The 26,370-nt window shown below is 43.1% G+C and overlaps 1 protein-coding gene across 1 annotated transcript in view; it reads left to right on the top strand.

Moving 5' to 3' along the window:
* The window catches only part of SYN3 (synapsin III), a 196,323-nt gene that overhangs the window by 11,767 nt on the left and 158,186 nt on the right, over nucleotides 1-26,370 (top strand). The window contains exons 3-4 of the mRNA XM_027886661.1: nucleotides 8,698-9,197; nucleotides 21,324-21,381. Of these exons, the coding sequence (XP_027742462.1) occupies nucleotides 8,881-9,197; nucleotides 21,324-21,381 (375 nt within the window). The 5' untranslated portion in view covers nucleotides 8,698-8,880. The remainder of the gene's footprint in view (nucleotides 1-8,697; nucleotides 9,198-21,323; nucleotides 21,382-26,370) is intronic.

Raw genomic sequence — 26,370 nt, 5'->3', positions numbered from 1 at the left:
CATGGTGGCTACATATTTGCCAACCCTTGAAAGGTTTGGTGGTTGGGTTCTTAAATAAGGATGACCAATTTTGTAACCCTTAAAAGCTTTGTAATTCAGCTGTTGATCAGCAGGGGAACCAGAGCTCTTGATCTGCTCATGCTTGGCAGAATGGAGGAGTGCGAGCCAAGCCTTGCAATTTCTCTGCACTCTGCAAAATAAAGCTGGTCTTCTTAAGTGAGGAAACCAAGGCACTGACACTGAGGGATCATTCCCCAAGCTGATAGAGGAGGACTCTGTTAAAATCATATTGTGCTTTATTTCCATCCCTGGGCCCAGCCCATTAGCCTGATCTCTCAGGACTTTGCCCGGGTCCAGAATCTAATCTGGTTCCCACACTTATGTATCATATTTTCTGATCCTTTTTGTCTATACATAGTTTCTGAGGTCTGGAGCCAATTATGGAGAGCTTCTACACCATCCAGCCTGAGTACAAAGAATGGATAGGCAAACAGGCAGAAAATTAAGCAAGAGGGAGAACAGAAGTGGATGCAAATGGCAGCAAAACTTAGATGGAATATACTAGCTCTACAGACGGTTTAGAAGACTTCAGATGTTTGAAGGAAAACTTTTTAGCCCACAGAAGCATAACACATTTGGAAAAGAAATGGAATTTTTGTGACATCTTAAAATTAATTAGAAGCATTGACGCATTGCAGAAATTATGAAGTCGTGTTTGAAGATTTGTTATTTGGAATTATGCAATCAATTTTTGTCTTATAAACATATAAAAAGTAATACAATTTGTGCTCCAAACAGAAAATCCTTCTTATAGTCATCAGTTAATTGATAATTATCTATTTGATGTATATTATAATCTCTTTGTGAATTTTCTCCTCTCTTTCACAGCCCATAGCACTTTTTTTTTCCTGCAACATGTTTAGTTCACTCTGTAGTAACGAAATATTTTGTTTACCCGCTCTTTAAATAACCAGCCTATTGTGGCAGAACTGAAATAGAGTAGAAAGAAAATGGCATAGGAATGAAGAAGAGTATGTGATCATAATCAAGACAGGAGCCCCATTAGCACTGGGCAAGCTGCTGCAGTTTCCTTTGAGACCCTGAGAGTTGTCAGTCCCTTAGGCATCTCTTCTTTGGATGAGCCCTAATGCGTATTGGCAGGCCCTACATATTAAATACACCCAGCTTCTTGATTTTATTCAGATCAGCACTCTTCAAAGCAGCACATCTCTCAGCTGAAGGAAATCCCTGCTCTATTAATGGCGTATCTGGTGCCACTTTCGCTCTTATCACCATGAAATCAGGACTTGTGCGGTTGCTGCAGGAAACTTGGAGCATGTCTTACAATGCACAGCATGAACTGCATCAGATCGAAAGGTGGGAAGGAAAGAGACGGGGTCTTTAGAGCCCTGCTTGCTTCCTTCTTACAACTTCATCCACTTAATATGCAAAGCATTTATCTCTACAAATTGTCAGGTTTGTACTGCTGCCTCTTGCTTTTCTTAACTGTAATGGTGGGCAGTAAGTGTGTAAGTATTAGCCTTAATGGAAGCATTGGTGTCACTATTACTTGGGGTGGGAATGACCACAATACTCTTGGGAAATAGGAAATGGAGACAGTGTGCCAACTCAACTGACTTTCAGAAGGAGATGGCTCTATAGTATTCAAGGATTAGCATAGGATTTCTTTCCTCATACTGCCTGCTTCAGTTGAGCTGGGTCTGGCTTTGCTGATAAGCAAGTATTGATACTGAACAGAGACAGGCTACAAAAGGCCTCCATAAGCTCATTGACAAGGGGATATTACCACTGAGAGAACACTGCAGCTATTAGGTGTCAACAGGACTTCCAAAGCGAGACTAAAATGAGGAAATAATATATTGTTTCCAAGAAGTAGCACATCATAATTTGTTCTGGGGGATATTAAAGCCAGAGAGTATTATCATAATATTCAGATTTATTTTTCACTAGAAAATTTTTCACTATTGTTCATGGCTTTAGTCGTTGTCCTTTGCAATCTACTTGAAAGTCTGATCATCTTACAACAATATTTTGTCATTTTAAATGTTTTTTCCTCATCTTCTTTTCCTCACTTGTCATTACAAAATAATAGGCGACACAGGAAACAGACTAGCTCATTTTCTGTGCAGGGTGTAGCTCTTGAGAAATGGTTCCATTTGCACTCAGTTTGGTCTGTGCACACCCATTATCTTCAGGAGATAAAGCATGAAACTGCTATATATATATCATGAAACTGCTATATAGAAAGCACTGACAGCTTTGCAAACTGAAAATACAAATAAGATTTGTGAAGCCTAGACTTCCAGTTAAATGGCTACCCAAGCAAGCAGAGAGGATTTCTTTTATACGTCTACAGGAATGCAGCAATAAGACAATGGAATCGTTGCACCTTTATATGTATCAGTGGCTTAATGAAGCATGTTGAACATCAGAAAGTGATTCACTTCTGACAAAGAGACATCCTGCCATCTCTAACAACCTCTCTAAACAGAGAAATTGAATGCACAAGGCTGACTTCTTGCAAAAATCCTTAAAGAACACGTTTCCAAATGTTGGACAATGATGAAGAATTTGGGAAGTAAATGGAATTCTGAAAGAGCATGTGCTTAGAAAAATTAAAAGAGAAAAACTGAAAGAAAAAATTATTTACTGTGAGGGTAGTGAGGCACTGAAACAGGCTGCTCAGGGAAGCTGGAAATGTCCCACCCCGTGGATGTGTTCAAGGCCAGACTGGATAGAGCTCTGAGCAATTTGGTCTAGTGAAAGGTGTCCCTGTGCGCAGCAGGGAGATTGGAACTAGATGATCTTCAAGATCCTCTCCAACCCAGGCAATCTATCATTCTTTAGTTCTGGCAGGAAACTGTCTAACACATAGCAAGAGACTCAGGCCCTGGGTAGCATCACTGTCCTGATGGCATGCTGTTTCTGCTCTTCTGCCCTGGCACCTCCTCCAGCTGCAGAGTCCTGACTTCTGGCAAGCACCTCAAGGGAGACATTACGGCTCTGCTGGTGTTGGTCACAGCAGATACACATTTTTCAGAAGTGTATGTGGCACTGGGATGCACCAACCCCTCTGATTTTAGGTGGAGTTTGCACTGTTGTCTTACATGCTCTTGAAAGTTTAAACCAGAGCCTACACTGGAGCTGTATCGTGTTGCTGATGCTTGGGAAAGCTCTCAGCAAACTGAATATCAGCATGGAAACTCTGCTTTCCTCTGTTCTTTTGGATGACTTACAGTCCTTCCAACTCTTATATGCTTCAGGTTTAAAAATTGTGGAGTATTTGGTGGGGTATCCTTTTCCTTTTCTTTTTCTAACCCACGTTGTTGTAATTTCCCAATTTATGGAATTTCAGCTGATGCTGAAAAATATCAAGAAAGGTTTAAACATGTGAGCGTCTTGAGTGCAGAACTGTGGCAAATGAGGTAAAAATCAGACAAAAATTATAATTAATTTTTGAACTATTTGTTTTATTCTGTTTTCAGTTCTTCCCAAGAAATACCAGGCTATGGCAAGCTTGGGAATGCTGAAGCCATTCAGGGTGAAACACTGAAAGCTTGACAATAATGAATAATCTCTTCTTTTGCTCTTTTTCAAAATATACTAGAAATGTGGAAAATACACTTCTTAAAAATAAACCGTAAGAGGAAAGCCATCCAGCTGGATTTGGAGCTCTCTAACACTGCTGTCTTCCGCAGAAGTTGTCTCCCGCATTGTATCAATATGCCTGAAGGTAGAAAGGGACCCATGGGACCGTCTTAAAACTTGAATGTATGCTGAAGACTATCCACAAAATGGATGTGAGGGATATCAGGTGCCAGGTGAGGAGAATCCCCTCACCTTACCATCCACCATGGGGCGGAAAGAAGTGTGCAGTCCCTTATGGTGTGATGGGAGGATACTCTTACCCTGTTGGCTTTCCATCTTGCCACCCCCAGCATTGCTCTGTTGAGGCTGCCAGGAGCAGTAATCAGACACAGGCTGGCGTGGTCATGTCAGTTCATTACCTAACAGCACGAGATAACAAGCTCAGGGGAAATCTACGAGTGCTTAACAATTATCAGCCAGTAGAGTTTGGTTCCCCCTGGATGCTACCACAGATCAGAAAGTAACCCAACAAGAGGTTTAAGTGAACGTTTTGTTCTTGTTTTCTAACACATGTCAACAGGTTTTCCGAGATAACTTGTATCTCCATGGACTGTATCCTTGAGAGAAAGCAGGTATGTGCCTGGCTGCTGTCAATGTGCTAAGCGAGTAGATTGCATATCCTCCCCTGCTCTTCCAAAAATATCAGCCAGGAAGTTTAACTGAGTGTTAGTAAGTGGCTGATGGTGCCAGCCTCTTTGCTCTTGTTTTCAAGGTCAGCTCTAATTGACCTTCCTTTTTCTTCATTTAGTTGCTGACATTGTTTCCTTTTGATTCCCTGACGGTGCTCACATTGTTAGGATTTCTGTGTTCCTGCACCGTCTCTTGGTTAAAGTGATTCCTACTTAATTCCTCCCTTTATGCTTGTGCCTTCTCCTCCTCCTCCTCCTCTCGCGCTCTTTCCTGCCTGCCCCCTTTCCTTAGGACTAACTCGTTGTGCTATGCCTCGTTTATTATCTCCCCATTCTGAAGCACAGCCCGGATCCCCAACCTGCAGCTCCACAGCCCAGATGCCCTGTTTTCTCAGCTCCTTTTCAGGAGCAGCTGTTTCACACAGCACCAGATTACTCCTACATGGTGAGAAGCAGCTGCTTGTATTACAACTAGAGGAACTCCATAAGAATTGTTGCCTTGTCTGGAATCAGCCCACGGGCTGTATTCCAGCTGTGCAGGGGGCTACCTTCCTGGGAGTAAGTTTGTGCCTGGCACAGCATTACGTAGGTGATGTGTCTCCACGTGATCCATAGGGAGACACTGGTGTTCACAAGCAAGGTACAACCTGATGGTGTAGAGCCAGCACCTCTCCTACCTGTGGCTCTGGAGTGATAAAATACCACTTAGCAGATCTGTCTTACTTCTGATGGAGGTGTAGGCTCCTGGCTACAAAGCCCCACTCGCTTGCTAGGGTTGGGTCTCTATGTGCGCTGGGTGGATGCAGTGCTGCATGAGAGCTGCACAGAGCCAGATTGGCCTGATGTGCTGAGCACTCAGGAGGTCCACGGGGAGTTTCAAGCAGTAGGAAAACTAACCCACTCAGCCTGTGCCTGTATGAAAATGCCTACTGCTGAAAGTTAAATAACAGCAAGTGTGCAGGATGCAGAAACAGGCCATGAGGTTTTCCAGTAATCAAAGCAGCTGGCAGGTTACACTGCTCCAATTGCAGAAAAGATCTCCTCTGTGGCAGCAGGTAGCAACTGACAAATCAATACAGCAAAGACACCAATAACCTCATTTTAAAAAAAAATAAAATCTCCTTTAATTACATTACTCAGATCATTAGAAAAATGTATGTAATGACAGGAGGGCAATCTGTGTCATCACTCTAAGATATCCAAAGCTGAAGATCCTGACAGGAACCCCAGAGTGCAGCCAAGGCGTTACTCTCTGCTGCAGCAGTGTCATGCTGTTTGAATTTAGCCTCTGCATACTTTGCCAGAGGGAGATTTCCTCATGACATCAGTTGCTTAGTTTTTCTCTCCTTCCTTCCCAAGCCAACAGTCTTAGCAGCTAGTGGAGGCAGTGCCAGCCAGCAGAGGGAAAGGCCAGGCTAAGTGCAGTGTCCCAAATTCTCCAGACAAGAGAATTTTGCCAGCTCCCAGTGTCTCTTGGGCAACATCTTCCGCTACTAAATCCCTAGTGGAAAAAAAATGATGGGTCAGTGTAAATGTTGCTGTTTGAAAGGGTCCAAGAAGAGAGTGATCACAGCTTTGCAATAAGAATGATAAATTGTTTAGTGTGAACACTGGTCACAGTTTTGGAGGACTGGTTGCAGAGGAAACCCGTGTGCCTTCCAGGTACATCACGGAGTACTTTCATCCTACCCAGCCTCAGTAAACCCTATGCCACATGCCTCCATGCCCTTCTTCCCTCAGTGCAGGGCAGAGCAGAGATGTTTACCCTTTCCTTTACTGGCTGATGCTTTGCAAGATATCCATGTTCATTTGCAAGTCTCACAGAGGAGAAAGCAGCCGTGCAAGCACCTGGCAGTGTGGGAGATGCACCTTCACGAGCGTGCAAGTCCAGATGGACCCTGTCCCAAGGCTTGTGAAATGAGCCTGGTCCAGCCTGTATGGCTGGGGCTAGGTTCCCTCCCGCGGCTGAGAGCTGCCACAGCAGGAACCAGCAGCTCTGTGATGCAGCACAAAGCCTGCAAGGGGCAGGCATCTTGTGTAAAGATGCTTCTCCCAGGACCACTATCGAACTTATATCCCATGTTTTGCCAATTAACACCAAGGTCCTAGAAAAGAGCGAACCTAATTCCTGTACGTAGTAACATTTGGACTTCTTCTGACAGGAGACAGATCTCTGGGATGCTCCTCTTAGCCTTGACTGGACCTACTCTTGAGTGGACTATTATTCAAGTGAGAGGATTTTGCTTATTTTTGTCAAGCAAGATAGAACTCACAGGTTCCTGAGCAGAGGGCAGCACAGCACATTTTTACCCAACCTGTAGTGTATAAATCCCCCAAAGCCTCTGTAGGCTCTACCATTGCAGTCATCCTGGACAGGAAACAGCGGACGGCTCCGTGCTGACGTTCACAGTTACTGTGGTAGGACAGGAATAGGCCAAGTGCTGTGTGGGTGTATATATGAGGTGAGCAGGTAGCTCATAACTCGTGAATACTATCTGTTACCTGCTTTTTGGAATGACTGCTGCGAAAATAGGCAGCACTACTAAAGTGCTCACTGGTGTGCGTGTTCACTGATGTTGTGCAGTCACCGGGCGTGCCAGGACCAGGCGGGAAGTCAGCACAATGCCTCAAGATATGTTATCGACTGTAAATGTGGCAGGAAGTCATTAAAGATTTCCTGAGCTATGCCCTGGGAAAAGACTACCTCCAGACTCCAGCAAAGTCAGAGGACTTGCACTGCCAGGGCTGTGAAATCAAAAGAAAAATTACTGTAATAAGCCAATGTCAGCAGCTTCAGCAGGGAGCCCTCTGCTCCAGATGGATCCTATGCCCATGGGGTTGGGGTGGTGATGGATGATGAGATTTCGGGCATATGTGCCAAGGGGCTCTTTGTAGCTTGATTGTTTGCATGTAGGCTTATTTGAGCTTCCCTAAAGGTTTGGGGGCTACAAGGGCGATGGACATGGGCAGGCCTGAATCCTTCATCTGTAAAGCTTTGTAAATCCCAATACATGAAAATAAATGAGAGCTCATTATAAGAAAGCTGTTTGGTTGCTCCATGAGCTCTTATCCATGACTCCAGGATGGAGATTCACAGACACTGAGCTCTCTTGGACCAACTGGGAAAAGACAGTTTTCTGCCAGGAGGAGGCAGTCAGACTTTGGGACAAGAGCATGAACAGTAAGGAAGATCAAACTACATGAAGGCAAAGCTCCAGTATTTGTAGGAGGTCATTCAAAAAGACTTGAGGGGGTTAGCGCATGATTTAAAAAATGATACCAAGACTGCATGTGACTCATTTCACTTAATATATGGGAGAACTCTTATTTTCATTACTGCAGATATGTATGTCTTGAAAAACATAGCTGTTTTACCAGGAATCAATTTTCTTTTGTTGTTTTTTTTTTTTCCCTAAATCTCACCAAACAAAGCTCAAATGCTGTCCCAGCAGATAAAAATTTCTTGGGAAATTACTGTGGAAATCCGTTTTCTTGGATGTGCCTAAAGGTGAAAAATTCTTTAAACTGTGAGGTTATTTAACAGCTGAAATACTTGGTATTCTGAGTAAAAACAAAGACATCATAGTGTGGTCAAGGGAGAAGAGTCGAATAATTACATTTCACAGTGTTCACTTTCTCACTTGAAAAGATGAGTGGAATGGGAGATCTTTCTTTAAAAAAAATAAAATAAAATAAAAAAAAAAAGAGCGGGGAAAAAAAGTATGTGAAGATTAGACAGCCAAACTTCTAGTTTGAGTACCTGCAAAAATCCTACAAGTGAAGTTGTAAAATCAGACAACCTGCTCGTATCTAGCAATGAACCACCAACATGCACCTGGCTCTGAGTCTAATTTTGAGTGTAGAGAGTAGCAGGGACAGAAACAAATAGTTTGAAGCTGCCACTGCACTTGATCAAAATGTGTGTAGGGATTTTTCTACTATTTATTGTTTACATACTTAAGGAATTCAGGATTCCTTAAGTTCAGAGCCCTGCTTATAAGTCTGTCAAAGATAATACAACTTTATTCATTTGGACCATTTGCTGGTTATTCTATAACAAGCATGTGTTATTTTTAACACACAAAATACCAGAAATTAATGTCTATCTTTTTAAAATTAACATTTATGATCAGAATAATTTTTTCTTTCTCCGCAGTGAGTAGTAATAGAATTGTTATCCCCTAAGGTAATACTAACCAGAAAATGTTCGGGAAGGAGAGTTATGAAGCACATTTTGTCCAATCTGTTTGACTGTACCAGTGTAGCATACTGCATAGCAACCAGTAGTCCTTTCTTCTCTTGTGGATTAAGGTACCCATCATAGAAGCCAACAGGGTTTTTCTTATCTCGATCTCACAGTATGTATCTCACATATATGTCTGTGATTCCCTTCCCATAGGAGAGAAAAAAAATACAGCTGAACAAACAAGGCATATTTCTCCATCAGGATTTCAACAGAGAAGGCCTGCCTGCCTGGGCTGTAAGGAGGTACCCACACAGACACAGAGGCATCCCCCAGGACTGGTGACACCATTGTTCAGCCTTGCTCTTGCTGAGAAGGTTTCCACATAACACTACAACAATGAATTTCCTCCGGCGGCGTCTCTCAGACAGTAGTTTCGTGGCAAATTTGCCCAATGGCTACATGATGGACTTGCAGCGCCCTGACAGCTCCACGAGCTCCCCGGTCTCTCCTGCCACAGAGAGAAAGCACCTGCAGCCACCTCAACCCTCACACTCTTCCTCCACTGGCACCAGCATCTTCAGCTCCATCTCCAGCGCCATGAAGCAAACCACACAAGCAGCTGCAGGGCTGATCGATCACTCGGTCAGCCCCACACCACCTGTGGCCCAGAAACCCAAGATCCTCCTGGTGATTGATGATGCGCACACAGACTGGTAAGGCATCAGCAGTCCTCCCACTGAATTCAGTTTCACAGTGTTTGGGGGATGAGAGGGATCTGGGAATCACAGATAACCTGCAGAGGGGTACACAGATGCTTTCACATCTAGGTCACCAGCTCTGGCTCCGGGTTGGTTTCTGTCAGATGACTTACATAAATGGCAGAGTAGGTTTTTTCCAGATCTTTCTTGAAAGAAATGTTCATTTGGTATTCATTAATCACCTTCCTCATAGCCTCAATATGTGAGCACACATAGGGCATTCTCGACTCAGCAGGCTTAGCCAAGCTGTCACATCTAGCAACAGTCCTAAGAGGTCACAGCTGAAGGTGTGTTAGTGTTGTGGCTCAGGGCCTTAACCCGCTGTTTGTGCTGGCTCTGAACATTAAAAGGAACTCAATCTCTCCAGCTCTCAATCTCTCTTGAGCTTTTCTCCGCCTGCAAATTTCTACATAAATAATGAAAAGATAAGCCAACTTACTGCTGCCTAGTCAAGATCCCTTCACCCACTAAGCATAGCATTAATTTTTGGCCAAAAACTCTCAGGCTCAGCTAGGCCTCAAATATGTCTTGTTCACGCAGGTCTCTTTTCCAACACAAGCTTAGAAGTTTGTTTCCTATGATATTGGCTAGCAAAAGACCATCTCCAAAGGGTAGGACAACTGAAGTCTTCCGAAGTCTTAGAGAAATTACTTATTGCTTGCTTTTTTTTCATCTGCCAGTTTGTCACAAGACAGAAAAAGGTAAGAGTAGTGCAGGTAAGGAGGCAATATTCTTTCAAAATTAAAGAAGTTAGGTTGCCAGGTCTTGGCCAAGGGAGGTTTATTTTGTTGTTGTTTTCATCCCATGTCACTCTTCAGTACAGTTGTCACCTTTGGTCTTCTCTGCTTAACCAGAAGAATGGGGACAAGGTGACACTTGCGTCCCTGGGTGTATCTTCACAAGGCAAGATCTTCGCTCTTACCTAAAAAGAGACCACGACTGAGTACAACTAGGTCAGGTGTCTTCAGCCAACTTGAAGCAAGAGAGAGAAAATGGTGGGATTTTTCTCAGAGGAAAAACAACTTTTTAAGTGAGTGGGAAAGTCCCTGATAAGGTGATTGTCGTATCATATGTTCCACTGACCTCGTGTCTTTTATCACAGTAGCAGCCCCTTAACACCAGACAGTTCAGCACCAATCTGGCTCAACCAGATCTGATCTCTCTTTCCTGGGTGCACCTACAAGTCTCACTAACCTCTGCCTCAGTGAAGTGCTTTTGCAGTTCCTTGAGGACGCTGCCAGGTGGCAGTCCCTGAACATAGCATCCTCCATCTGGGGATGGGAGTGCCTTTGATGCACAGCTCTAGCCTCTGGGGCATAGCCTGCGCTGTGTAGTCCAAACACTGTAATCGGAGAGGAAAGCCCAAGCTCAAAGGCCAATCTAGTTTTAACTTGAGATTAATGGTGCTGAAGGTAGTCAGGGGAAAGGACAAGGAGGGGTTGGACTCTGCTGCAGTGTTTTCACTATGTTCAAATCCCTGCCTTTATATCTCCCAGCTGCTGTTCTGTCATACAGACCTTGTGATCTGTGAGCTGAGCTTGCCCAGGGAACAGCAGCTGGGATATATAAAGAGAAGGTATGGCTACCTTCACTCCTCCCCTCGTGTAACTACTCCACACATCCTGCTGTCTTGGCTATCCCTCTGCTGTCTATAACTTAGCAGTTTCTAGACATTATGGGATACCCCTTTCATTTATCCCTGCTCTCTACCTATATCTACAAGTTTGCAGGTATCAAATCTTGCTTGCAAAGGCTCCCTGCCTTTACTCTCTTTACACTGAATAAAATTAGTGTATGAATTCATTACCATACCCTGATACGTGTACGACGTGAAAAACAAGGAAGGAACGTTGCTAACCCTTGCCTGCCATGGCTCTTTGTAGCATGAGCAGAAATACATGCTTGGAAACTTTCCCAGCCTAAGGCAGCAGCACACGGTCCTTTCTAAGAGAGCGTACCAATGCAACCACTCCAGTGGGCCAGGAGTGCTACTTGGCGGTTGATTTTTGTGTCTCCAAGAAACTCAGCAAACCCTTGAGAGCAGCACTGAGAGAAGTGGCTCCATGGCTCCGTGGATGTTTATTTTTGGTAAGGTACTTCTGAGCATTGCCAGTCATCTTCTTGGTTTCAGCTAGGGTGTTATGTGAGTTCAGGCTGAGCAGCCTGAGAAAGGAGAGTTTGCCTTGTGAGAGCGCAGCTGACGAAGCTGGTTCTCCAGGGATTCTGACTGTCTACTCTGCATCATGTACAGAGACAGTCCCAGACTTTGGAAGGTGAACAACACTGTATTTTTACTTCTGTACTGGTGATTTTTGGTTTAGAAGAAACACCATGTTTGTAATGCATTTCACTGCTGCCTGCTCTGGTTCTTGCTACCTGTGAAACTTTTGTATTTGGTTTTTAAGAAACCCTTTCCTTCTCTTTTTGAAACAGTTTACTAGAAAAAAAACCCCAAGAAATAACTACTGAAGCACTGCCTTTATTTTAAGGGTGGGGGGTTTCCACAGTGCCTCCTCCCCCAGAGCAAGTTACACAGGGTTTACAACAAGGACTAGCTTGTTTGTGGACAGGAAGGGTGAGAGACAGTGGAATCTGCCATTTGATTTCTCTTCTCCAAACGAAAACACTTTCTCAGAACTGGAGACTGTAGCGATATTGCCAAGCCAGACGTTAATTTATCATCACTGTTTGTATTAGAGCAAAGAGCTGCAATTGTGGATTAGGATGAGGTGTTGCACAAGAGCATGACAAAATTCTCTAACAACTCAAATAGGCAAGTACGTGTTGAATGCACTTTAAAGTGACAAATGGCAATCCTTTCTATTTTCAAGGAGCTACTATGTCTCTGATGGTACAGTACAGCACTCTACTTCTCTCAGAGGCCTGGAGGAAGGAAAGAGCATCCATGGTAATCCATGGCTTGTCTTCCAGCATAAAACCCTTGCTGTTTTTGACATGCAATATGCTCTGGTTTATTCCAAAGACAAAGTACTATAAAAATAATGTGAGTCCCACAGAATATGATCAGCTGCTTTCTGCATTAGCAGCAGTAAAAGAAAGGTACATTCTATTAAAAGCAAGGGAACTCACCCAGCTTTCTGCTAAAGTGGCAACATTTTGACAAATTTTCCATTCTTCTCCAAGACGCAAGTCTAGCACATTGCAAGGAAACACACAGTGAATCACCATGTGCAGGATGTGCACAAAAGGAAAACACTGTCACTGTAACTCCCTTGTGCTCTCGGCTTTGACATTCTTCCCTCAGAGGCAAGCACATCAGTGAATGTACCTGTGCATCAACACACTAGGGAAAAGCTTGGCTTTTCTTCAGTCAGTAATGGTGCGTTTCTGAGCTGGGAACCTCCACCTGGAGAATGAGGCTGCTTCTTGTGGTCTGGGAGTATCTGTGCTTTGGGAGACTTCCAAAAATGCATCCGCAGCTCACCTACACATCTGCAGCAGCTGCCAGAAAATAAGGAGCTTGCACATGAATGCAAGTGCATGTGTTAAACACACCGCAAAAGGGAGCAGGACCATGAGGAAGGGGGACAGCAGAACTCCATGCAATGGCATATGGGCCTGCTCTGGTAGCCTGACCTCAGTCAGGAGGAAAACATGCCAACCTCCTTTCCCAATGTGCTATTAAGTAAAATAGTGCTCTTGCAAGATTGAATTTCTCAGCAGATCAAACAGGATTTAGTGCTGTGAATTGTTAACCCCCATCCTCTGTGAAAGTGCTCAGCTTTCTAGCCTAATGCCTCATGTTTAAACAGCTTACTGGGGAAGTGATCAAGCACAGCTAAGGCTCCTATTAACCACAAATGCTAAAAGCATTGCTTCCTGGACTAGTCAGCATAACAAAGTTGTTCTTGTTGCATTTGTTAGATATCTTTGGTATATTTGTGAAGTAGCTCGTGCAGCTTTTCAAAGTCACTGGTGTGTTTTGTCCACATTTCAGGTCATTTCAAGAGCTAACAGTGCTTCATGCTGTCTTGCCCAAAACACATGTACCCTATGTGCAGCAGTTCTACATGAGAGGATTGTGACAGGCATGTTTCACCAAAAAATAAGTCACAGAGGACATGTCAGGAGCAAGAAATTACATTGTTTTTTCTCCCATTTACTTGACAGCCAAATCTGCCTGAACATCCTGTCTCCAAAAATTTTAAGATGAAGAAAGAGAAAAACCGTGATTAATACTGAATGAAATCCTCTTAATGCATCTGAAATGGTTCTTTGTAAAACAATAATGTCTTGATTCAGGTCTAATTATGGACTGATTTGACAGGATTACTGTTTTATACTGTTCAGAGGAAATTATCAACTTTTTTTTTAAATAGAACAATTTATACTTCTGATAGCACAAGATAATATTGAGCCTTAAGTACATCATTTTCCTAAAAATAGAATTGGTAAATTGATAACACTATAATACCTATTTTAGTAGCATAGGAGTTCTTATATTCTAATTTCTTTTTTTCAAGGAATTTCTTCTCAAAAATATTCAGTGAGTGTCATGAGTCATTTCATGCTTTCAGTATGCTGAAGGTGATATGTTAAGGCACCCATTAAGAGGAATATCTCTGTACCTAACTCATTTAAACATATTGGAAAGTTTTGGACTTCAAGCTTGAACTCAGGAATTTGCAGGTTAAATTGCAAAGTTTTGTCTATGTTTCCTGCTAAGAAGTCCCAAATCTTTTAACATGGTGGTAACAGGCAATAAATTATTATGAATTAGCTTTTTTTACACAGTGATGACCTTTTAAGATTTCACAAGTTCTGTGCAGCAATGCAGCTATAATTTGAAAAAAAACCTAGACGTAAAAGTCACATTTTCACAAATCTGGCTAAAAACCCTTTTATATTCATAATTTAGCCATGTCTACCCAGTAATGAATATCTCTGTTCCTATAATTCTTGTCAAATTCTACCTCTTGAGAAAGGGAAAGGGGAAAGACAAGGTAAGTTTGTGGTAAATGGGTGTGTGTGTGTTTGTGCACATGTGCACACTTGGAAGCAGCATGAAGAGTTTCTGTATTCCCCAGTATACAGGCACAGGGGTGAAAAGGAGGCAAGGCTGTCAAAAGTATTCAAGAAATTGCATTTATGACATCGCTTTCCAATCTGTTTTAGGTACATCACTGTCCTGTCTGTCTGTATTTTTGTCCTGCATATATGTAAAGCAGCTTGGGATCTAGTCCCCCTAAATGAAAAGTGATACAGGAATGTAAAGGATTAGTATCGTTACAAAAATAGACACAAGGAGTATGGAAAACATTCCCCACCAGGTTATAACTATGCTAATGCAAGTCAAATCTAGGACCTTAATTGCTTTACCAGAGTTCCTATAAATGCATAGAATTTAACCTCAGAATGTCTTGCCTAGTTTTTTTTTTTTTTAAACCAAACCAGCCCTCAGATAGATTTCTCAAGGTTTGTGAGACAGATTTCTTCTGCCTGAAAGTCCACAGTCCTGTCTCAGTGTTGGTTCAAATTAGACCAGTTCTCCTGCTCCTCAGGTTCAGGGAGAACAGAAGTGGGCTGGAAAAAAATATTGCCAAATCCTCAACAAAAATGATACCCCTTGAAAACAGCTCCAGGCCATAGCACCTAAATTTAGTAACATGGAAATAGTCCACAAATGCACTATTTTGATGATACACAAATTAAAATTGCCTCATTTTGTACTTAAAGCAGTACCCCACCTCCACTGCTTACCCCCCTGCCCTTCCTGCCCCCCCCTCTACACCAGCTCTTTGTGGCCAGAAGGAATGTGACCACAGTATAGCCTGGGTGGGAGACCAGACCTACAACAAAGTGTCTTTCCTATTCCGACAGCTCATAGAAGCACAAAAAGCTGTGCCCAAACGCAATGGCGCTGCACTAACTAGTGCTTCTTCTCTTGAACAGGGGGTGGCTTTGATTACCCCCTTTTGACGAGCAGGAGGTGGCACAGGAAGATGCTGGGAGATCAGTATTGTGTGGGACTCTGTAATTCCTTGAATAGAAAGAGTGGCCTGAATGGTTGTGTCTGTGATCGTTAAAGTGCTGGTGTCTTGCCAACCCAGGTCTCCCCGAAAACAGGCCTTCAGTTCCCTCAGAGAAAGAGAAGACTCACAAAAGATTTTAAAAATCCTTCTCCCTTCCCTTTCTGTGTGCATTCAAGCCAAGAAAAGCCTCCCAGCCCTGTAGGGTAGGACCTCAGATCTCATCAAGGACCTCATCACGAGGGCTTCCTTTATCCAAAAAAAACCCCTAACCCATACCACCATCAGAGCCCGATACAAATCCCTTCTGGAGAGTCATTTCTTCCCTTGATGTGATCCCATAACTAATAATGCCTCAGAGATGGTTTTACGGTAACCAGAGTGGGCTGGGTTTTGTGGTTCTTCCCAGAAGGCAATGAAAGAAGTCTGTTCCCACGGCCTGACCTTGGACACAGAGGACATACCTGCGGTGCTGCAGAACTGGCTCTCCATTTGGTGGCTACAGCAAGCCAAGTGGTGACAGCACTGAGAGCAAGGTGACCTTGCCCTGGGGAGGCACAGAGCTGATCACAGCAGTATTGTGCCCTGGGGATGGAGCTGAAACTTTATGGAGTTCCTGGAAAAGTATCAGTGTATTTAGGGTTACCTTTTGACCCAATCCAAACCTGAAATTTACCTCTTGGTCCCTCCCTGTCTGTATGTACAGTGTGAATACCATTTTTATCTTTCTGCACCAGCCTGTGGTCTATTTAACCTTTAATTCTGACCTTGTTTTCTGAGGTGTCAAAGTACACATTCATCACACTTATCCATCTTTAGCATTCCGACACTCTCCAGCCCTGCTCCAAGGCACTACTGCAAAAATTAAATATTAACTACCAACCAGTCCATCCCTCAGGTGAACAGTGCATAAAGGTCTCTAGGCCAAAGCAAATGTGGACTGCTCCAGTTTGCAGACCTTGGCATTTGTAGTGATATTTCTCATCCCCATACCCTGACAAGTCAGGACTTGACCATCTCTAAATTCCTTATTACATACAGCTGAGAATTGTTAAAGCAAGGAAAAGTGGTGAAGGAGTTGAGGGCTGGCTCCTGAAAGGAAAACCTTCCTTGTTGTCACCCCTGAAATAAAAAGGGCACAAATGCATTTATCCTTCCCCCTGCGAGTAGGGGCTGGGGGGGTTGGGGCATTCCAGAAGCTGCTGGCCAGTATCCTGGAAACTGTCTCCTATTTCCCAGTCCTAGCCCCTTTTATGAAGGAGACAATGCGGACATACAGTGAGTGCCTTGTGCATCACTTGGGCCCCCAGGCCCTTTGACACAGGGATTTTGTACAGTGGCTAACCCCCTTCCCACCTTCCCTGAGGTGCCCCCACACCCAATCCAGGGGGTGTCAGCCTTGCCTTTTCCAGGATGATCCTGAAAAAAATTACATGCCTTTATTTTCCCAAGAGGCTTGAGAGAAATATGTGTAATGTGATACCAGGGAAATAATTCAGATAGTTCCAGAATTTACCCATGGATGTTTTTTAGTTTGTTTACCCAGGTCTCTTCTTCCTCATTTATCTCCTGCTTTCTTATACTCAGTCCCTTGCCTACCTCTCCCCAAGGGTCCCACAGGACCTGCTCTTCTTCCTGCTCCAGATAAGAAGCCATCTCCACCCAAAGTGTTGCTTAGCTTTCTTTGCTTGTTTTGTCTTGACCTAGAGGCACAAGCTCAGTTAGGGGATTTCGAGGAATTTGCCATTACAATATCCTAGTGTCTTTCTTTGGCATGCTGTCAGTGATACTGAGCCCATTTTTAGGTTGAATCATAGAATTGACTGGTTTGGAAGAGACCTCCGAGATCATCAAGTACAACCCTTAAGAAGAAAGAGGACAAAGCTGATGAAATCAGTAATTTATCATGTAGAGATGAAAGGCAAGAGGATCTGTGCTCTCCGAACAGAAGCAGCTTGTCAGCTGGGGTCTTTCGTTGATGATCCTGGAAGCCCCCACTCCATGCGTAGAAGTTGCTTCTCTTGTGCCATGTGTCCCCACGACACAGGAGCAGCACAGCAGTGCAGGCTGGCCCTGGCTACCATAACCATAGTCCGCTGGCCCAGCTCTACATCCTCTGGGCCTGGTGACACATGAGGAGAGGAGACTTTGTGCCCCACGAGTGCTGAATCTCTCTGTTTGAAGTCCACGAGCATTAGCACAGGGGAGCGCACGGATTCAGGCAGCCCTCGTGCAGGTGCTATGCAAGCTCTTGGTGATGCCAGAGGGAAAATTAGAGTGTCTCACAGGTGTGTTTGCAGTCTTGATTCAGTGCTAGCATCCCTTGCTCAAACAGATGCTTTCCAAACACCTACGGGCATGAATGCTATACGTGGACTTTCTGTGAATTAACCTTATGGAGGTAATTGGAGGTAATTGGAGGTGAATTGAACATTTATTTTTTCCTTGCTGCTGTTAGGGATACACTCCATATCTAAGAGAAGATTGTGCATATACTTCCTCCAGCCATGGTCATCGAGGCAGACTGGGGCTGATTTACAGAATATCTCTGGGAAATAAGCTTCTATTCTTTCCAGATTACTTCATAAGAGGTATTTGGTTTCTTATGTCCCTGTAATCATGTCAGAGCTGAGGCAGAAAGCAGAAGTTATGTTTGTCTGATGCCTTTGCATCCAGAAAATATGTTCTTCTCCAGAGCATGCAGCTTCTTCATCAGAAAAAGAGAGGGATTCAAGACAGGTTTTCTCCCTGAAAGCCAGGTCAGACCTTTTATGTTTATTATGATGCTTCCTCCCTCACAGTCAGTGTGGCCACATTTAAATGGATTGCCCAGCACTGTAAATCCCACTCAGGAATTTCTCCTGAGTGTGGCTCTGCAGGTTTTTTTTCAGTCAAAACATGTTTACATGGTAATTTGCCGACATCACAGCAACCGCACCACCCCATCTGCGCCCTGCTTAGCCAAATTATAACTCTATGTTCTGCAAGGCTGAACATCTGACATGTTTTAAAATGAAGGGGCAGCCAGCCAAGTGGTGGTCAGTGCTGAAAGCCGCCCAGGAGAGGTGGTGGGTTTGTGTGGCCAGTGCCTCCTTGTCCAGTGTCCCGAGCTGGGGGGTGCTACACAGCCCCCCTCCTGGGCCAACGAGCTGCTCCTCTCATCACTGGCAGCTGGCTGTGCTGGAGGTGAGTCGGGACAGTTTTTAACTGGTCTTCTTGGCACTGCTTCTCTGCTGCACTACAAGCAGCCTAAATAACTCTTCAGCAGACAAGTCCTGGGCAGAGGTCTGGAAGAGACTTGCTTAGGTGGTTTGGAGGCAGAAAGCATCTACAGATGTCTTGTACTGTCATGATACTGCCAGAAACTTCCATCTATCTTTCTCATTCATCCCCACCAGAGCAGCATGGTCTTCCTTTTCTCCGTCTCACATCCACCGTGAGGACCAGAAGCTATTTCATAAATTGTGCAGAACTAACCAAAAGACAGACTCTCTCTCTTACAAGGTATTTATGATGCTTCCACAGCATCTGCAATGATTCCAATTTGCTTAAAACTTCAGGGGATCCACAGTAATACTAAGGCCATTTTTCATGTCAACATGATCACCTCTACTGCCCAGGGGCTCCAAAACCCCAGGTGTGGATTGAAAGCATCACTCCATCCATTTCAGAGAAGTTTCAGTAAAGAATGTTTCATTCTTACCCTGGGCTATATCAAAATGAGGGACAGACCAAAATATTTTGCTGCAAATTACTTAGCACCTGTAGCCTTCAGAGACGCTCGGAGCAGATTAAGTCTCTTGGGGAGCTGTCTTGGAATGAAAGTGATATATTGTGCTGTTAAAGGAAAGTTACCTGAGACACTGGGTGAGAAAACCTATGTGGAAAGAGGGATAAGACTGGGACGTCACATGGTGTCCAAGCTGAGGTCCCTTGCTCTACTCCAATGACCCCTAATGTGCCATCTAGGTGACTGTCCATAAGCACAACCAGTACTGTAGAGATGAGAAAGAGGATTTTTTTTTAACTGTGTGAAGGCTCATTTCCTGGACCAGGCAGTGGAAGCGTCTTTGCTCCATCTGTACCGGGCTGAAGACTGTGGTTAATCGCACTTCATTACAAGCTGGAGCGAAGCAGCACCAAAGAGTTTGTAACCAGCTGGTCGGCAAAGAGGAGAGGCCATAGAGGCAGGAAGTGTGTTTCATAAATGTGGGTAAGGAGTATATATTATGAGCATGCTGGGAATAAAAACCAGTGAATAGTGTACCTCAAATTTCAGACCAGTTCCTGTGGGCCCTCTTAAAGCTTATTTCAGTTTTTAAGGAGTCACTGGTTACAGCAATATCCCCAATGTTTAGGAGTAAGGAATGTTGCCAGACCCTCTAGAGTCATGCCTCCAGAAATTTAATGGAATTATTAAGTGCATTTAAAGTTCCTGTTTATTGTTAGAGGCATGATGTCTTAGCTTGTCTGCTAAGTTGCCTTTTTTCGCTTAACAACCGTACATTTAAAAAAAAAAAAAAAAAAAAAGGAGGAAAAATGGCCAGAGCTCTGCTTTTTATACTGGACAGCGGTTGTCCAAGTCACTTGGTCTTGATCACACCTGGCTGCTACGTTGTCCCTCACTGACACCTTTGCAGAAGTCTTATTGGCACATTATGCTGATGGATGGTCTGCCTGGGAGGGGAAGCCTTCAGATATCCTCATTAGAATGAAGCAGAAAACTTTTGCCAATTTTTATGTCTCTTTCTATTAAAATGAAAACTTTTTACTTGATTTTGAGCCAGAATGACAAAACAAAACAATGGGGTTTTTTATTTACATTTCACATTTCTGGGGAAGGGGAGCATTCAGCTAGAAAATGGTGTGTTTCAGCCACAGGGAAAATTGCCTTCCTACTGTCTCTCCTTTTTTTATTGGAACAAATAGACACAGTAAAAATGTGAGCCAGCTTTTTTTTTTTTTTTTTTTTTTTTTTTTTTTTTTTTTTTTTTTTTTTTTGCTAATACTATAAAATAGGGAGCAAAGCCGGCTTCCCCTCGTTTTCCTTTGCTTCTTTATTCTATCCTGCCTTTGCCAACTGGAAACAGAACCCGGAGTTACTTTGTCTCTGGAAACAGCTCTTGCAGAGCTAAACTGTTTTCATGTTTTCCAAGTAGAAGAGCCTTTTGGAGCCTACATGGCCTTCTTAAAGTTTATAGGGCAGGAGGTCTGAGAAAATAAATTCATATTTTCTTCTGTCAAACTTGTTTGGAGAGTGGAAGAATTGGGAAGAAATATTTATAGGGGAAATTATATTAGCAATTTCCCCCATGACTAATCAATATAAGGAGCATTATACACAAATATGAATACAAGAAGCTTAAACTGTCTGTCCTTTTCCTATGTTTTCTTCTCCAACACTGCTGTCAGCCCTCCCCTCTCATGAACAACTGATGCTTCTGAACGTGCTTTGTTGTCTGCATAGTGTAGGGAGCTAGGAGCAGAGCTAGTGCAAAGTGTATGTCCTTCTCAAAACAGTGTTAAGCTCCAAAGTAAACACAGTTTCTCAGTTCAGGAGAAGAGATCCTTCATTAGTGACACTGTAGATGCAGTTACAATTTCTTTGAATCAGTAGCAGAAAGAAACAGAACTGAAAAGCAGCTCTGTAGAGAGAGAGCATGGGAATAGGCTTCACAAATACTTCAGCTGTGATGACAAAGATCCTTGCTCAACATCAGAAGAATCTTCTGATGCCATGCCATGTGTTGCTCTCCTTTAACAGAATAAAGATGGAGTATTAAATGAAGTATAGCAAGGAATCATTGATTAGAATTGTTCTCTGGAAAAGATTAGGAGAGCATTTGGATTTCAGTTTGAAAATAAAATGAAAAACTAAGAAGCCTTGAAGGAACTTTCCAATGTGGTTTTCATCTGGCTTGGCAGGTTTCTCTTGGAGAACAGAAAGCTGAAAGAAGATAGGAATTAGGGAAACATGCTGTGACCCAAATAGAAATTCTTCATCAAAAAGGGAAATGCAGAAGCAAAGCAGTATGTAATGAAAGCCAAAAATCTTATTTAACCATGTTTGTCTTTCTTATTTCTTTTATAGGGCCAAGTATTTCCAGGGGAAGAAGGTGAATGGAGAATTTGATATCCGAGTGGAACAGGTCAGTGACAACTGAATTTCCCTCTAAGAAATGTGTGCACAGGGCTGAGGTCTTAAGAGAGAGAATCTGTCAATGTTAATTCTCTTGAAGGAAGGAACTAATGTGGAATTTTAAGATGTGTCCATTTTATAGAATTGTGGAAGCTGTAAATGAAAATATTGGGCCATCCTATCACCCTCCCTACCTTCGCAAAATCAGTTGCTATTTCACCTCAAAATTACATTTGTTGTCCTGGTGATAGGATTATAATTTTTTCCTTTGGAAGACTACCTCATACTTCCATATATATGCCTGAAAAGGTGGAAAGCTGGTATGCCACAGTACATGCTGTTGCCAAAGTAGAAATTATTACTAATAATTGTCTACAGGCACCCAACTTGAAAGCAGGAGTAGGAAGAAAGAGATGTAGGGATGAGATGGTGATCATGAAGGAATCATATGCTTGTTTTATACTAATTGGGGCTATAAAACTGCTAGAGTGGATAAAGAAAGCTAGTGAATGTTGTTTGAATGACCTGATTTTTTTTTTATATAAAACTGTTGATTCTGCATTGAGTGTGTACAGATTATTAATGAAGTGGTTTTGAAGGCATTCTCAGGACCCATTTCCCTTGTAAAGGTGTTTCTTCTCTTTTCAAAGGTGTCCTGCCCAGTTGTCTATGACTGTACATAAGTACATATGTTCTGATCAAACTGTGTCTGGGAGAGAAAACTTAGCAAGTAGTTTTTTGCCACTATGATACTTCAGATACTTATTTTTTCTGGTTTTATTGATATCACACTTGTCAGTACTCAGTGGTATTAGCAAGAATAATTCTTTATTGCATTTCCTTATCAAAATCTTTATTTTACTGGCTGCCTTAGGAATCACCCGAAGAGAATAGGAAAAATAAAAAATTAAAAAAAAAAAAATCATACTTCTCACTTAGAAGTATGAAATCAAATAATTTAGGCTTGCCCTTCAAACATCTGATCCAACCCTCTCCATCACTCAAAATAGAGTTAGTTTCAAAGGTAGACCTAGTACTCTTCAAAATGACCTGTTAATTGTTTCCAAAACCTCCTGTCTCTGCCTTTCCTCTCATAGTCCTTCTCCTCAAATGTTATTGCACTTGAAGTCCTTATAAAAGAACTCTCTTCAAATGGTTGATGAGTGCAGGATAGAAGTGGACTCTTGATCGCTGATGGGCTAAACCCAGTTGTGACCCTTGTCATCGTCACAAGGCAGCTTATCGCACTTCCCTGAGGACTTTCAGGGAGACTTTCCTGTCTACCTCTTGAAATCCTACACATAGTCAGAATATCCATGTTTGAGAGGAGGCAACAATTTGCTCCAATAAAACCCCATAAGGCTGGTGTGATTCTGCTGGTGAGGACCATGGCCAGGCCCCCTTCAGCTTTCTTTAAATACCCAGCGTAGTGACTGCAGCGTTGCCCAAGGGAATGAAGCTTGCAGTGGGTAATTGAGTGACAGCTGAGGAACCGAGAACAAGGATCCTGGCTGTTTCCCCTTATCCCCTCCCTGCCCCTCAGATCAGCCAGCCCAGCCTCCACTTAGTGGGCAGGGAGCTGCTCATGACTCCTCCAGACCTCAGGAGGAGAAAGGACAATCACTTTTCCCAGCTGGATCACTGTCTGCCAGGGGAAACTCAGAAGCTGCATTGTCATGGGCAGTCCTTGAATCTGACCTCAGGCCCCTCTGCTTATCACTGAGGCCAAGAGAGGGTCACTGGTTTCTTCAAGTTTTGGCTTCCTGTCCCCTTCTGATTTTGCCCATTCATCCTGGCTCAGTATTTTTTGATATTTAATTTTCATTCATTGTTCCTACCATGATTATTTGGAGCCCTCTTAGCTTCTTCACCTTCTTCCTCAAGCACAGTCCAGGAACCTAAACTCTTGTGGAAACAGGTCCCCTGAGGCTGAATGCTGACCCTCTCTACCTGAAAAATTAATATTCTTCCACAATCTTCTTATGGGAGAAAAAAGGAAAAAAATTCCCTGGGAATAACTGTGTGTTAACCAACCTGGTCCACACCTTTTTCTTTGAGTTCCCAATCACTAGTCTTTACTGCTATAACTCCCCCATGAATGGCACACAGACAGTGCCATGATGCACAGACTCTAACCTTCCTGTTCAGTTCTGAAAAAAACTCTGCATCAGATCAAGATTTGACTCTCAGGCATCTCCTGAATCATTTGGTCTGCTCAGTAAGTTCATTTAGTTTTTCCATTTTTCCATTTGATCCTGTTTCAGATAACCACACATTATTGACTGAGCCAGAAATACAGTTTGCCTTGGGTATTTTTTTTTTTTTTTGTATAGGAAAAAAACCCACTTTTGATCTGAAAGGTTAAATAACAAAGAATTTTGAATGGCAGAAAGCAATGAAAGGAAATATCCAAATGTTAAATATTCTTGAAAAACCACACTGGGAAAAAGCAACTGCCCTATTTTCTCTGACCCTGCTAATTCTTTTGCCATTCTTCCAGGATGCTTTGTACTTGGTTTAGACTTTTTCCCCTCTTCTTTCATATCCATCTCCCTTACATCTTAATTCTTTCCTAGCAAGCCATTTGAGCAATCTTTGGGGGAAGCAGAGCAGAATAGTAGGTGATTTTTTTTTTTTTGAAGTCATGACATCATTTATTTGTAGTAGAGCAGTACTGCTGAAAGCAGCACTGTCTCTCCCTCTCTCAGCAGCGGAAAGTCAGTTATCTAATCTGGCTATACACCCCTACCAGCTCTCTGAGCTGCCTCTCCCCCTTGGCTGTCGTTTGAGGAATGAAAGACATATGTGATCACTCTGTCTCATCCTGCATATCTCCCACACCCAGCACTGGGGAAAGCATTGGCTGATTTTGTCTGAATTGGAGAAACAGGCAGAAGTTTCAAGATAATAAGTTTCTACGAGAGGTGAATTCAGTTCATATTGGGCACTGAATAATACACAGGGATGAGACTGCTCAGTGTCATCCTGCTGCTCGAGGAGCTACTTCTTCAAGTCTCAGCCTGTATGAAGATAGGTTTTATGAACTCTCAGAAGTTTTTCTGGTTCTTTAGCAGATACATGAATTACAGTGAATAGGAGAGGGAGCTGTCAGGGACACTGTGGTGAGCACATCCCTCTCCCATCGTTTGTTAAAATGAATCACAGAATTACAGAATATGCTGAGTTGGAAAGGACCCACAAGGATCATTGAGTCCAACTCTTAGCCCTGCATAGGACCATTCCCAAGAGTCATACCATGTTCCTGAGAGTATCATCCAAACACTTCTTGAACTCTGTCATGCTTGGTGCTGTGACCCTTTCCCTGGGGAGCCTGTTCCAGCCCCCAACTACAAAAGTGAAACCTGACTTCATTCCCACCTTTTTTTTTCCTCTTCTAACATTCAGTGTAACACCAAAAGCATATTTATGAATATGCTTTAGAGGCTGAAGTATTTGTTACTATCCACTGTTGAGTGAAACCAGGGCATGCAATACCATTGCCTATTTCCTGCTGACTGCAGGGAGAGAGGTGCAAGGCTGGGGAGGTGCAAAGCAAATACAAGTGCTCCCCTGAGTTCAGGCCCCTTTTCTTCAGAGGCAACTTGGATTGCATTTTGGTTATTTGGATATTTTCCTCTACAAGTCATTCTGTAGCAATGATGAGACTGAATGAAATGCTGATCCAAACCTCAAAATCTATTTGACCTATTCCCACTAAAACCCTCATGGTTTAAGTTTTACTCAGTGTGGGTAAACCTCTAAGCTTTAAGGAGCAGCTGAGTCTAAAAATACTATCTCTGTTTTACACTAAAAATAAGCTGCTTAGATTTTGATCCATTTGTTGCTTTTACTTGCCTTGTTATTTCTAGCTTTCAGAACTGCAGTGTATGCATCTCCATCCATGTATCTAGAAAAACAAATGCTAAAAAATTCTTTTACAAATGAAAAGAGTAAGTTTGATTAAATGGCTCTAAGGCTAACTTGAACTTAAAGAAGAATCTTAAAGGGCCACAGGAGTGGACCACATTGCTTTTAGTTTCCCATGAAAAAAATTTGCTTTTATCTTCTCAGTCCTTCATTGACTGGAGGATAGGAGACATTTGGAACCACAGTATGCAGAGGAAGAGGAGGAATTATACCATAAGCCTCATGTTCTGACAAAGGTTTCCCTTCACTAGAGGCAATAATTGAACACCTGCTGGTAATATTTTTGGTAATAATTCAACACCTTCTTCCCCATCCTCTCTGTCTTGTCCCAGAGGATCTAAGGATTTCATGTATCTCTGGGGTTTCCCATACAGATCATAACTTACCTCATGTGGGGGGTCTCCTTGGTCACTAGATATGCCCCATGCAAAGGGGGAATACTGCTTGGCCATGTATCCCCAGCACACCCACGTAAGAGGAGAAGAGGGGAAGAGAGATGGGGCTGAGACCTGGACAACCACAAACCCATGGGATAGACCATGACACCGTGTGTGGGGGTCGGATGAGTGCGACACTTGACACCTGTCTGGGACAGAGATGTCCACAAAGCAGGAGATGTGCAGAGCAGGGTCACAGGGATGTCCATGGAGATCTGGCTTATGAGAGGAGACTGGAAGCGTTGAGTTTGTTTATCCTGCCAAAACAGAGGCTAAAGGAGTCGTCACTGCTTTTAGTAAATACCCTGATATAAGAAAGGGTTTTATGACATGATGCCTGCAATAGCAAGGGGTTAGACCCAATGGCTCTGATGGGCTTTTCCAATCCTGTGCCCTACATGGAGCACAGACCTAGCATGCAAGAGCAAGCAATACCTCTTGAGAGAGTCCACCACCTTCAGGGTACCTTTCTTCAGGTATTTCCAAAGGCATCTTAATATGTTCAGAGACGTCTTTCCTGGCTAACTGATGGTGGAATGGGGTGAAAAGTGTGAAAGGGAAGTGATAAGGCCAAAAGGTTCATCTATATTCTTTATTCCTGTTGTTTGTTCACCCGTCTCCTTCCCACCATTTCC

The sequence above is a fragment of the Empidonax traillii genome, unplaced genomic scaffold (assembly GCF_003031625.1).
Source record: "Empidonax traillii isolate 1590-97213 ecotype Southwest subspecies unplaced genomic scaffold, ASM303162v1 scaffold191:size1449129, whole genome shotgun sequence".
NCBI classification, from domain to species: Eukaryota; Metazoa; Chordata; class Aves; order Passeriformes; family Tyrannidae; genus Empidonax; species Empidonax traillii.
This window is presented reverse-complemented; position numbering and strand designations above follow the sequence as displayed.